Source organism: Lipotes vexillifer, unplaced genomic scaffold, assembly GCF_000442215.2.
Source record: "Lipotes vexillifer unplaced genomic scaffold, Lipotes_vexillifer_v1.1 scaffold802, whole genome shotgun sequence".
Classification (NCBI taxonomy): domain Eukaryota; kingdom Metazoa; phylum Chordata; class Mammalia; order Artiodactyla; family Lipotidae; genus Lipotes; species Lipotes vexillifer.
In genome coordinates, this window is record NW_006790237.1 from 1,770,893 (window position 1) to 1,781,327 (window position 10,435).

General features: G+C 61.6%; 2 protein-coding genes across 4 annotated transcripts; both read right to left on the minus strand.

The window, feature by feature from the left end:
* Positions 1 to 3,534: 3,534 nt before the first annotated feature.
* JOSD2 (Josephin domain containing 2) lies at positions 3,535 to 7,490 on the minus strand. 3 transcript variants are annotated; one of them, XM_007463419.1, is made up of 5 exons: positions 7,331 to 7,490; positions 6,590 to 6,752; positions 4,912 to 5,037; positions 3,781 to 3,975; positions 3,535 to 3,678 (listed from the first exon to the last, which is right to left on the minus strand). In XM_007463419.1, exons 2-5 carry the CDS (start codon positions 6,733 to 6,735, stop codon positions 3,579 to 3,581), a joined length of 567 nt encoding a protein of 188 aa, XP_007463481.1. In that variant the 5' UTR covers positions 6,736 to 6,752; positions 7,331 to 7,490; the 3' UTR covers positions 3,535 to 3,578. The 3 variants fall into 3 exon arrangements, with proteins under 3 accessions (XP_007463481.1, XP_007463483.1, XP_007463482.1); XM_007463421.1 differs by having other exon boundaries at positions 3,579 to 3,678; positions 6,590 to 6,749; positions 7,373 to 7,397; XM_007463420.1 differs by lacking the exons at positions 4,912 to 5,037; positions 7,331 to 7,490 and having other exon boundaries at positions 3,579 to 3,678.
* Positions 7,491 to 7,893: 403 nt separating this feature from the next.
* ASPDH (aspartate dehydrogenase domain containing) lies at positions 7,894 to 10,134 on the minus strand. Its single transcript, XM_007463418.1, has 7 exons — positions 10,080 to 10,134; positions 9,527 to 9,671; positions 9,184 to 9,268; positions 8,942 to 9,091; positions 8,639 to 8,859; positions 8,415 to 8,569; positions 7,894 to 8,001 (listed from the first exon to the last, which is right to left on the minus strand). Exons 1-7 carry the CDS (start codon positions 10,132 to 10,134, stop codon positions 7,958 to 7,960), a joined length of 855 nt encoding a protein of 284 aa, XP_007463480.1. The 3' UTR covers positions 7,894 to 7,957.
* Between the last annotated feature and the right edge of the window lie 301 nt (positions 10,135 to 10,435).

Below are 10,435 nucleotides of genomic sequence, written 5' to 3' on the forward strand. Positions count from 1 at the left end.
CAGAAAGACAGATAGAGAGACGAGAGGGGGAGAGAGACAGAGACACAGAGACACAGAGACACAGGAGAGTCGGAGAGAGAGGGGCAGCGCTGTGCAGGCCGGGACGTGGGGAGTCAGGAAGGAGTGCGGCCCCTCTCACCTGGCATCGCTGGCGGCCACCCCCCAGGGTCCGACCGGGTGATTTAAGGGGTGCCCTGGGGGCGGGGCTGCACCCCTCACTGCCTTATCTGGCTAGCCCCGGGCTCCGAGAGCTAAATTGGGCCTCAGCTGTCAGCACCCGGGGGCATGGGACAGCTGTCACCTCCCCCTGCACCTTCCGCGTGACTGGACCCCCTCCTTCCCTCCTGCAACCAGGCCGGCACAGAGACGCCCCTGGGGGCGTAGGGCGCCCCCAAAGGGCAACCGGGGATCCTCAGGAGCCCCCCCGCCAACCGATGCTCTGGGACCAGCCTGGCTGGGCACCCTGGGACAAGGGACAGCCTGACTCAGGCTGGTGAGAAGTGGGGTGGCCCCAGCAGGTGGGGGCTTTCGAGGCTGCATGGGCCCATCTGCACCCCCCATAAGGGGCAAACAGTAAGCGCTCAATCCGTGCGCTGGCCCAGCCTGCAGAGCAGGAGGGGTTAGCGCCTGGGGCGGGGGGCTGGGAGCAGGAGGAGGGAGGCTGCAGGGACCCCCACGCCCCCTGCCCAGCTCCCACCCTTGCCCTCTGGGCTCCCGCTCTGACCATATTAGGCCGCCACTGAGAAGGCACCTGGGGAGGTCACTCAGGCCCAGGAATAGAAACACTCAGGGAGCCCCGCCAGGCTGTCTGGGACCGGATGGGACAGGCGACAGGCGACAGGCACAGGGGGCAGGAGGGGGCCCCAGAAGCTGAGAGCAACACGGAGAGACAGAAACACCCAGAAAGAGAGCCCAAGAGAGGGACCCAAAGGGAGGGACAGAGGGAGTCAGAGACTGGGCGGGTGTTGGGGGCACCCCCGAGCTGGGGTGTCCCGGGACCCCAGCAGTTTCCCCTCACGTGCTGCTTGACTTTTCACTTTACAAGTTGCCATTTGACCTCTGAGGTCTTGGGAACCAGAGCCCACCAAGCCCAAGTGCCCCCATCACCACGGGTCAGCGTGTCCTGCCGGGTGCCTGCTCCCGGCCTTCTTTCTTGTGTCCCTCTTAGAATTTACTGTCTGGGTGGAGCACAGCCTGAGGCAGGCCTGGGGAGACGCCCCCAGCTGGGGCCCTGCCTGCCTCTCCCTGCCCACGGCCTCCCTGTGCCTCCAGGTCCCCCATATCTGCCCGCCACCTAATGGGGGGCCCCTCTTTTGCCCATGTTCCTCCCTCACAGTTTTAGGCCCATGACCCCTAAAACCATCTCCTGGGTCCCTGACCCTGGTCCTCCTCCCCTGATGTCACCCGGCCTGTCACACTCCTTACATCCCCCTGAGCTCAGCATGTCCCCCACACCCACTCCTCCTCCCTCGGTCCCATCTGTCCCCCAGGTCCCAGGGCCGGACACCGGGTACCTCCTTCCCTGTCCGTCTCCCTCACCCCCAGAGCCTGCCCTCATTCTCTTCTCACCTCCACTCTGCCCCCAGGGTCCTGAACTCAGGCCTTGACTCGTCCTCTCCCATTGGGACCCTCAGCCTCCTCCTGGGCCTCCCAGCCTCCAGCCTCCTCCACGTGGCCCCGGAGGGTCTTTCTGCACCCAGGACCGACCTGCCCACCCTGCTCACAGCCCTACCCATTGCCCTGGACCAGGTCCAGCCCCTCAGCTGCTCTTGGAGGCCCTGTGGGCTGTGGACCTGCCAGGATCCACCCTTATCTCTTTACCATCTCCTCAAATAGCTACTGGAGAAATCATCTCCCTCAACATTCCAGGTCTCAATCTGGGCTGTTTCTAATTCTGGAATGGGCCCTCCCTCCCTTCCCACTGGCTCCCTGGAGAACACCCCTCAGCCAGCTCCCCCAGGACCCCTCATCTTCCTGTGGCCCCCCACCTTGTCCCATGGGACCCCTGTTAAAACACCCCACCACTGGGACTGGGGGTCTTTACATCCATCCCCTTGTGTCTTCCTCCCAGCCTGAGAGCTGAGGAGGGCAAGCATCCAGCTGCACAGGCCAGACCCGGAGGGACAGGGGCCCCTGGGCGAAGGGTACAGGACAGGATGGGGGGCTGCTCAGGGGAGACTGGAGAGGACACCCAGTGGGAGTCTGTCCTTCCTCTGCTCAAATCCCACTGGCCACCATCTTCCCCCTCCGTCACCTCTCCACCCTCTCTCCCCCTCGCTCCCTCAGTTCCAGCCACACCAGCATGCCTCAGGACCTTTGCTCTGCCTGTTCTCTGCCTGGAATGCTTCTCCTGCAGACCTCTCCGTGCCTGCCTCTCTCCCTCCCCTTCTTCCAGTCTTTGCTCAAACACCTCCTCAGCAACACCTTCCGCTGCCCTGAGGAATTCTACGCTGTGTTCCTTTTCCTGGTGTTCCTTTCCCTGGCTACTCTAGCAAACATAGTGGCTTATAACAACACACATTGATTCTCTTACATTTCTGGAGGTCGGAAGTCCAAAATGAGTCTCAGTGGGTTAGAGTCAAGGTGTGGGCAGGGCTGGTTCCTTCTGAGGGCCTGGGGGAGAATCCGTTTCCTTGTGTATTTCGCCTCCTAGAGGCTGCCTGTGTTTCCTGGCCCCGTGACCCCTCTTGTCTCAAAGCGCTCCCCTCCGTGTATGCTGCTTCCTTAGTCATGTCTGAGATTCTCCTCTCCTACCTCCTTCATTTTTTTTTTTTTTTTTTTTTCCGGCTGCACCGCTGTGCATGTGGTATTGACCAGGGATCGAACCCATGCCCCCTGCCGTGGAAGAGTGGAGTCTTAACTACTGGGCCACCAGGGAAGTCCCGTGTTTGCTTCACTTTTAAGGGCCCTCGGGATTACATCGGGCCGACTCAGACAATGCAGGATAATTTCCCGATTTTAAGGTCAGCGGATTAGCAACCTTCGTTCCCGTTCCCCTTTGCCACGCATCTGAACATATTCGCAGGTTCCGGGGATGAGGATTTGGACATCTTTTGGGGCCATGACTGCAGTTGGTAGATGAGCTGGGAGTCAAGAAGTAAACCCTCTCTTTCTCCTTGGGGCTTATCCCTAAACACCCTGGACTGCATCTCTCTGTTCACTCCTGGTCTCTCCCAGGTGCCTTGAGAGGGCAGGCATTTGCATTGTTTTCTCCTGGGCCCACCCCCATGAGGAAACTGAGGCCTGAGAGATGAGTGACCAAGCCGGGAGGTGGCAGAGAGCTCGGATCCTGGCCAGGCCCGCCTGGGCCTCTCTGATAAACCAGCGTAACTGAAGGAAAGGGGCCCCCAGTGAGACTCAGGCCAGGCTGGGAGCAAATCATCCATCTGGTTTATTGAGGCAGCAGTGGCATGTGGTGGGGCGGGGGTGGGGGGGCGAGGGGATGCGGGGAAGGGGCTGGGACCTCTGCTGGGTCCAGGAGGTGCGAGGCCTGGCCCTTCCCCTGGCGCTCGGGAACCGGATGTGGATGCGTGGGGGGCCACGCCGGGCGGGCGGCCGTGGTCCCCTTCTCCTCGGGGTCAGTCTGTCCGCAGCCAGGAGCCTTTCTCCTCCACCTCCTTGGTCACCACCAGCAGCACCTCGCACAGGCCCTGAGCCAGCGCGGCTGCCAGGAAGGCCCTGGGCGGAGAAACGGGGAGACTGAGGCCTGGGGGGTGCCTGGGGGTGCCCCCCGGGGAGGGGGGTCTGGCGCCCAGCCCTGGAGTCGCCCCCTCCCCTCACCTGACACCATCCTCGTTGCCCAGGACCTCGGGCGCCCGCAGCTTGGAGTCCAGGTTGTAGTAGACGCCGTCCACTTGGCGCAGGGCCACCCAGTGCCGCCGGCGCAGCGGCAGGGAGAGCAGCCCCAGGGACACAGGCGAGGGCAGGTTCAGGATCAGCCCCAGCACCCGGGGCAGCGCCAGCTGGGACAGGGGCCTGTGTGGCGGGGCAGGGATGCCACGGTCAGGGCCCGTCCTCCGCAGGCACCTGCCGGCCCAGCATTACCGGGTGTGGGGGGCCCAGGCTGGCGGCAGCGGTGGCTGCCCGAGCCCACCCAGGGACTCTCTTCCACCGACCCACCCCTTGCTTCCTTCCACTCACCAGCTCCCCCTCCCCACCCAGACCTCCCAGTCAGCCACCCCCCACCCGGCAACTCCCCCTTCACCATCCACCGTCTGCTTGTTCATCCATTACCCGTCCCTTATGCATCTACCTACCCATCCACCCAAGCGCCCAACAACTCCACCACCCACCCCACTCCCCATCCGCTCCTGACGCATCTACCGCTGATTCTGCCCATTATCCTCCATTATACGGCACCTGCCCACCCACTCACCCATCCAGGCCTCCCAGCCATCTAACAATCACCCACCATTCCAGCCCATCAACGCTTCACCCCGTCATCATCCACCCACGGATTCAATCAGCCAGCAGCCAGCCAGCAGCCCAGCGGCTTCTCCACCGTCCACCCAACTCTTCATTCATCCTTTCCATCCACGCATCCATCCATTTATCCGTTCGTCTACCCCACCGCCTATTTGGTATCCACTGCCTACCAACTGTTCATCCTTTATTCACTCAACCACTCAGCCACCCAACCATTCATATCATCCCATCACCCAACCACCTACCCAGTACATCCAGCCACCCATTCACCATGTACTTACTCACCCAGTTACCATCAACCTATCCCACTGACCATCGAGTCATCCCTCTACCACCTCCCAACCCCTCGGTCTGCCAGCCGTCCATGATTCACCCATGCAAACCTTCTACCCATCCCCTCCTCCTGCTTTGTCCCACACTGACCACCATCACACCGCACCCACTGTGCCAAGCTCAGCACACAGGACACAGCGCTTTCGGTCGCACCTCCTTCTATCCCACCACACGGCGGCCAGGCCCTGCCCCTGCAAGGCGGCCATGATCACGTTGACGTCATAGTTTCCGGTGCCCAGGAGGCTGCGATGGGGGTTCAGCCGGGAGTCTGGGGCCAACCTGGTTGGGAGGTGGTCAGGGCCTCCTGAGTTGGGGGTTCCCTGGAAAGGCCTCCCCCTCCCCCACAAAGCCAAAGAGTCCCAGGGTCCGTGAGTCACCCAGCCTTGGGACTCTTCCCTCTCTTCAATCCCTGTGACTCATCAGCCCCAAGCCCTGCTCCTGTCCCCGTACTCTCTCTGCCCTGGCCTCAAGGATGTGTGCCCTGTCCCTCACCCAGCTTCCAATCCTCCCCCTCCTGGGGGCTCTTTCTACACCCAGCATTGCCTCGGCCCTGCCCCTGCTCGCAGCCCTTCCTGGAATCCCCGTCACCCCAGGGGAGAGCCCCAGCCCTTCAGCCTGGCCTTGCAGATCTGGCCCCTGCTGGCCTCCTGGCTTCAGGCCCATCCCACCCGTTGCAGCCACCTGTCCCCAACCACATCTCCTGTGCTGCTACCCCCAGCCTTTCGTCCAGCTGTCCCCCAGCCCAGGAGGCCCACCCCGCCACCACTTGTCTCTCTGGGCTCTGCCTCCTCTGGACAATGGCACCTTTGTTCTGTCTCTGGGCCTTTGGTGGGCAGGGCAGGGGGAGGGGTCGGAGAGGGGAAACTTGTGTATTCTTTTTCTGTGTATCTGTTCCCTGGCTTCCCTCAGCGCAGGGCTCATAGCGAACTCATCTCTGGGTCTCCAGCATGGCCTTGCCATGAAAGAGTTGATTGATCCCTGTTTTGAATGACAGAGGAGATGAATACATTCTAAAATAATCAGTCTGAGGGGCTGGGACTTTGCCTGAGGATGCTGGGGCAGGGGCACGGGCACGCGAGGGCTGTGAGCAAGAGATGGGGAGAAAGGGTCATCTCTGGGTGTAGGATCACGCTGGGAATTGACTGGAGGGGAGAGACTGGAGGCTGAGGGGAGGGTCTAGGAGATGATGGGGCCAGAGCTGTGGGGACAGAGAGGAGGGGATCAGGCAGAGAGATAACAAAGGAGTGATGTTTGAAATCTTGAATAGTGAGGAGGAACATTCCAGGCTGCCAAGAGGAGAAAGCTGTGCCAGGCAGAAAGAATAGCCTGTGCAAAGGCCCAGAGGCATCATGGCGGGGCTCTTTCGGGGACTGGAGAGGAATTTGCTTGGAGGGGAGCAGTGAGATATGAAGCGACAGAGACGGGTGGGGATCACAGCACACAGGGTTTTGGTTATCGGACTGCAGAGCTTGGGACTTCTGCCAGGGGTGCTGGGGAGCCATGGGAGCACTGGGAGCAGGGGAGGGGCAGGGTCATCGCGGGAGCTCTATGTAGCCTGGACTGAACGAGATAAACCGGAAGCTGGGAGGCCAGAGGAGAGTGGGGGATGAGGGCCCACATAAAAGGATGTGGCCTGATCTGGGGCTGAGGCGAGAGGGGTGAACAGGCGCAGGAGGCACTCTCAATCTCTGAGTCCCAGAGTCCAGCCCAGGCAGGGGATGGGGCAGCAGAAAGCCCCGGGGCTCTGCCCCTGCCTTGCTCTGAGACCCAGGTGGGTTGCCCCACCTCTGTGAGCCCTGCTTCTCCAGGGGTTGGGGTGGGTGATGGTCACCTCTTGCAGATCTCATCGGCAGCCTCCTGGCTGAAGAGCTGCTGCTGCAGGACGTTGTTGAGGGCGTGGACGGCACAGAGCTCCAGGCGTTGCCGTTCGTGGTACACGGAGGGCGGGCTTGGCTGAGCTCCTGGGGCCTGGGACATGCCGTCCTAGGCTCCTGCTTGGGGGTGAGGGTGGGGGAAAAGGTACTCAGGGGCCTGGGATCAGGAAGCCGAACCTGCCAGCAGGCCCTGGGGGCACCGTCATTGAGTGGGGGCTCAGGCAGCCTGAGCGGCCACCGGGCCACTGACTGCTTTCCTGGCGCTCTCCTGGCAACAGAGTACCTCCATCCCCTATTTCTAGGAAAAAAAAGCTCTCTCTTCTGCTCACTTAGCAACAGAGGACCACCCCCGCCACATCCCTAAGTGAAAGGGTCCCCTATGGTGGTCACCTAGCAACAGAGAACCCCCCTCCCCTGTCCCTAGGTAACAGGCTTCCTCTCTGGTTACCTAGCAGCAGAGGACCCCTCCACACACACACACACCCCACTAGGTAACCAGTCTCTCCTCAGGTTACTTAGAGGAAGCAATAGAGGAAGCCTCCTCCCCTGTCTCTAGGTAACAGGGTCTCTTCTGGTCGCCTAGCAACAGAAGACTCCCCTCCCCTGTCACTAACCCACAGAGTTCTCTCCTCCTGTCACCTGGCAACAGGGCCCCCTCCCCGGACACCGAGTAACAGAGCCCTCTCCCCGACCTGTACCCCAACCGTGGCGCTAGCCTGTTGCCTGGCAACGACCCTCACCCCGCCTGCCTCTCTGATCCCCCGAACCGGGGGCTCCCGCATCCCGCTGGGCGGCGGCTCTGGCCTCCGAGAACAGGGCGGGCAGCACCGCGCTGACTGGGCAGGAGGGACGGACTACAGCTCCCGGCGACTCTCGCGAGAGCTCTTGCTCTGCACGGAACGCCCGGGCAGCGTGGCCCGGAAGTTCGCTGTCGACCCCGAGAACGCGGGACTACAGCTTCCGTCGGCCCCCGCGGTGAGTCCCGGAAATACGCCCTGAGGCGACCCTCTCCTTCGCACACTTCCACGCCCCCTGCTACTCGAAGGATTATGGGAAATGTAGTGAATAGGCTCTCGCGATAGCTTCCAGGGGTGTTGCTACTCTGTATGCCCGCTCCCTGTGATGACATCATGCCTACTGTGAAGACAAAGCGTGACGTCACAGAAGGGAAACAAGTGATCAGACACCAGACTATGCAGGGAGAAGAGTCTCCAATATTTACTGAGACAGGAGGGAGGTCTGGGGATACCGAGGCAGCAGCGGGACGGTGGCGGTGGGAGGTAAATAATGAGATGAAGATGTCCTCTTGGGAAGGAGGAGGTTTCTTAGCAGAGATGGATCCCCGGCTTGGAGGGCAGGTGGCAGCAGCCTGCGGAGCAGATACGGGGAATGAAAGGCTGAGACAGAGAGATAAGGAGCGACAGACACTTGGAAGAAGGGACAGACCAAGGTGGAGACCTAGAGGGAGGGACTGAGACCCAGAGAGAGGGACCAAATTCCCGAGATAGAGGGACAGAGACCTGGGGGGTAGACAGAGACTCACATGCTAGAGTCCCAGAGAGAGGGGGACACAGAGGCTCAGAGAGAGGAGACTTGGACAGAGAGAGAGATCTATAAAGATTCAGCGTCGTGGAGTAGAAGGTTAAGGAGACTCGGGAATAAAGATCAATCGATAGAGACAGAATCAGAGCTGCAGACTCAGAGAGCCTGAGACCCAAGCTCTGCAGAGCACAAGAGCCCAGGGCTTGGGGAGAGGAGCGCCGGGGAGGAGCGTGGCCGCACCCAGGAGGCTGCGCCAGAAGGTGGTGATGGTGGCAGAACCGGTGACAGCGCCTGGCTCGGTGGGGTTCTCTCTGTGGGTGTGCACAGCAAAGCTTCGGCCTGTGGGGCCCGGGGGTCCGCTCAGCTCCACATCCACCACATGCATGTCCTTGAGGCTGGGGCAAGCAGGGTGGTCAGTCCGGCTGGCCTGGCCCCAGCCCAGACCCCCGCTCAGCTTTGCTCACCTGAAATCGGCCACAAGCACCCCGATCACACGGTCGAAGCCCAGGCTGGGGGCGGCCAGGGCAGCGGCAGCCATGGTGTTGGAGTTTCGGGGGGCAAGGGGGCAGAGCCCGCGGACAGGGCCTTCATAGAGCACAGTGCGAGGCCCAGTGCTGTGCGCCGTAGCCAGGGGTCCCTCAAGCCGGAAGCCATCAGGGTGTGTGGCCATGGTGACACGGAGGCTCTGGAAGTGAGAGCCAGAGTCGGGGGGACTGGGGGTCTCTGTTGGCCCCCTCCGGTTCCCAGGGAGCCCAGCAGGCCCTCACCTGGAGGCCCCCGGCTTCGTCCAATCTGGCGATGTCCTCAGTGCCCCAGAGGGCCCCCCGGGCCACGAACACAGCGTGGCCCCAGCAATGTGAGGCCTCCAGGAGCTGCCGCTCTGTGGCCTGGTCAGCCAGGGCTGAGGGGGATCCTACCTGGGGCAGATGAAGGTAGGGAGGGGCTGAGGTCAGGAGATGGATCCCACTTTAGGGCGGGGTGATGCCAAGGCGGAAGACACAGAGCTCACCAGGAGATTGGCATAGCGCAGGATTTCTGCCCCAGATTCGTGGATTATTTTGGGATGGGCCACTTCCACCACAAGGTCAGGGTGCCTGGGAGAGGGGAGAGAGGCAGCGAGGACCTTGAAGAGGTATTAGACCTCCCCTCCCCAGATTCCCTGAGTCTATGGAGGCCTGTCACTCTTCACCCTGGCCTGGGAAGGGAAATAGGACAGAGGCTTGTCCTATTTCACATTTGGGCGAACCAAGGTCCAGAGAGGGTAAGGGAATCACGTGAGAGCACACAGCACCTAAGGGAGGCCAGAACAGGAGCTTCAGAGAGTCCCACTTTCTCATGGCGAGGTCACTGACCTCTCCCCAAGGGCAGCAAGGTTCTGGAGCTGAAGGGTAGGGGGCACGCTCCCCGCCATTCGTCCTGGGTCACGATTCCAGACAAAAACAAGTTCTAGGCCCAGTTCTGGCCCCTGAGTCAGCAAGTGGGAGACCAGGGACTGTCCTGGGGAGAGAGAAAGAGACTCAGAGAGAGAGAGAGACCCAGAGACCCAGAGAGAGAGACCCAGAGACCCAGAGAGAGGGGCACAGAGACCCAGAGAGAGGGGCACAGAGACCCAGAGAGAGGGGGACAGAGGCCCGGAGAGGGAATGACAGAGGTGAAGGAGGGAGTACACTGACCCCGAGTCGGGGGACACAAAAACTTAGGTGGGGGGCAGAGACTCGGAAAGGGGAGGACGGAGATCCTGAGGGGGCCGGAGCCCCGCGGTGAGGAGTGGAAGACACTTAGGCAGCCAGAGGCAGCCAGGCCACAGATAAAGACACAGCAGAAAAGTATGTTTGTGGAGGACAGGGGCTTTTGAGGCTCTAGAAAGGGGCCTGGGAAAGAAGCCCCAGACAGTCAAGGACTCACCGAGGCGGCCATAGCCCAGTATCCCCACCTTCTGCGGAACCGTGTTGAGAGCCATGCCCTTGGATTTGGTGGCCCACGGTCTGAGCTCCGCAGCTGCTGGCTGCCTCCCAACCCCCCACCTCACCCCACACACGAGTTTGGGCAGCGGCTGAACTTTGGACATTTGACCCTTGAGCCTCTCTGGAACCCTCCCCCTCCCCCGCTGTGGCCCAGAGGTGGGGGTGTGGGGGGTGCCACCTGGGGGCAGGATGAGAATCCTGGGAGGCAGTGGGCGAGATGTTTTGGGGTTCCAGGGCCCTGTGTGGCGCCCCCCCATGTATCCAGCCCATTCCTTCTCTGCATCACATCCTCTTCCT

What these genes read in the sequence shown, in the direction of transcription:
- JOSD2 (XM_007463419.1), bottom strand. Translation starts at nt 6,735, where the DNA reads ATGTCCCAGGCCCCAGGAGCTCAGCCAAGCCCGCCCTCCGTGTACCAC. An exon ending in GCCGATGAGATCTGCAAGAG is followed by an intron (nt 5,038 to 6,589) that starts GTGACCATCACC and finishes CCTCCCAACCAG; the next exon opens with GTTGGCCCCAGACTCCCGGC. An exon ending in GTGTGGTGGGATAGAAGGAG is followed by an intron (nt 3,976 to 4,911) that starts GTGCGACCGAAA and finishes CCCGCCACACAG; the next exon opens with GCCCCTGTCCCAGCTGGCGC.
- ASPDH (XM_007463418.1), bottom strand. Translation starts at nt 10,134, where the DNA reads ATGGCTCTCAACACGGTTCCGCAGAAGGTGGGGATACTGGGCTATGGC. An exon ending in ACGAAGCCGGGGGCCTCCAG is followed by an intron (nt 8,860 to 8,941) that starts GTGAGGGCCTGC and finishes TCTCACTTCCAG; the next exon opens with AGCCTCCGTGTCACCATGGC. An exon ending in GTGCTTGTGGCCGATTTCAG is followed by an intron (nt 8,570 to 8,638) that starts GTGAGCAAAGCT and finishes TGCTTGCCCCAG; the next exon opens with CCTCAAGGACATGCATGTGG.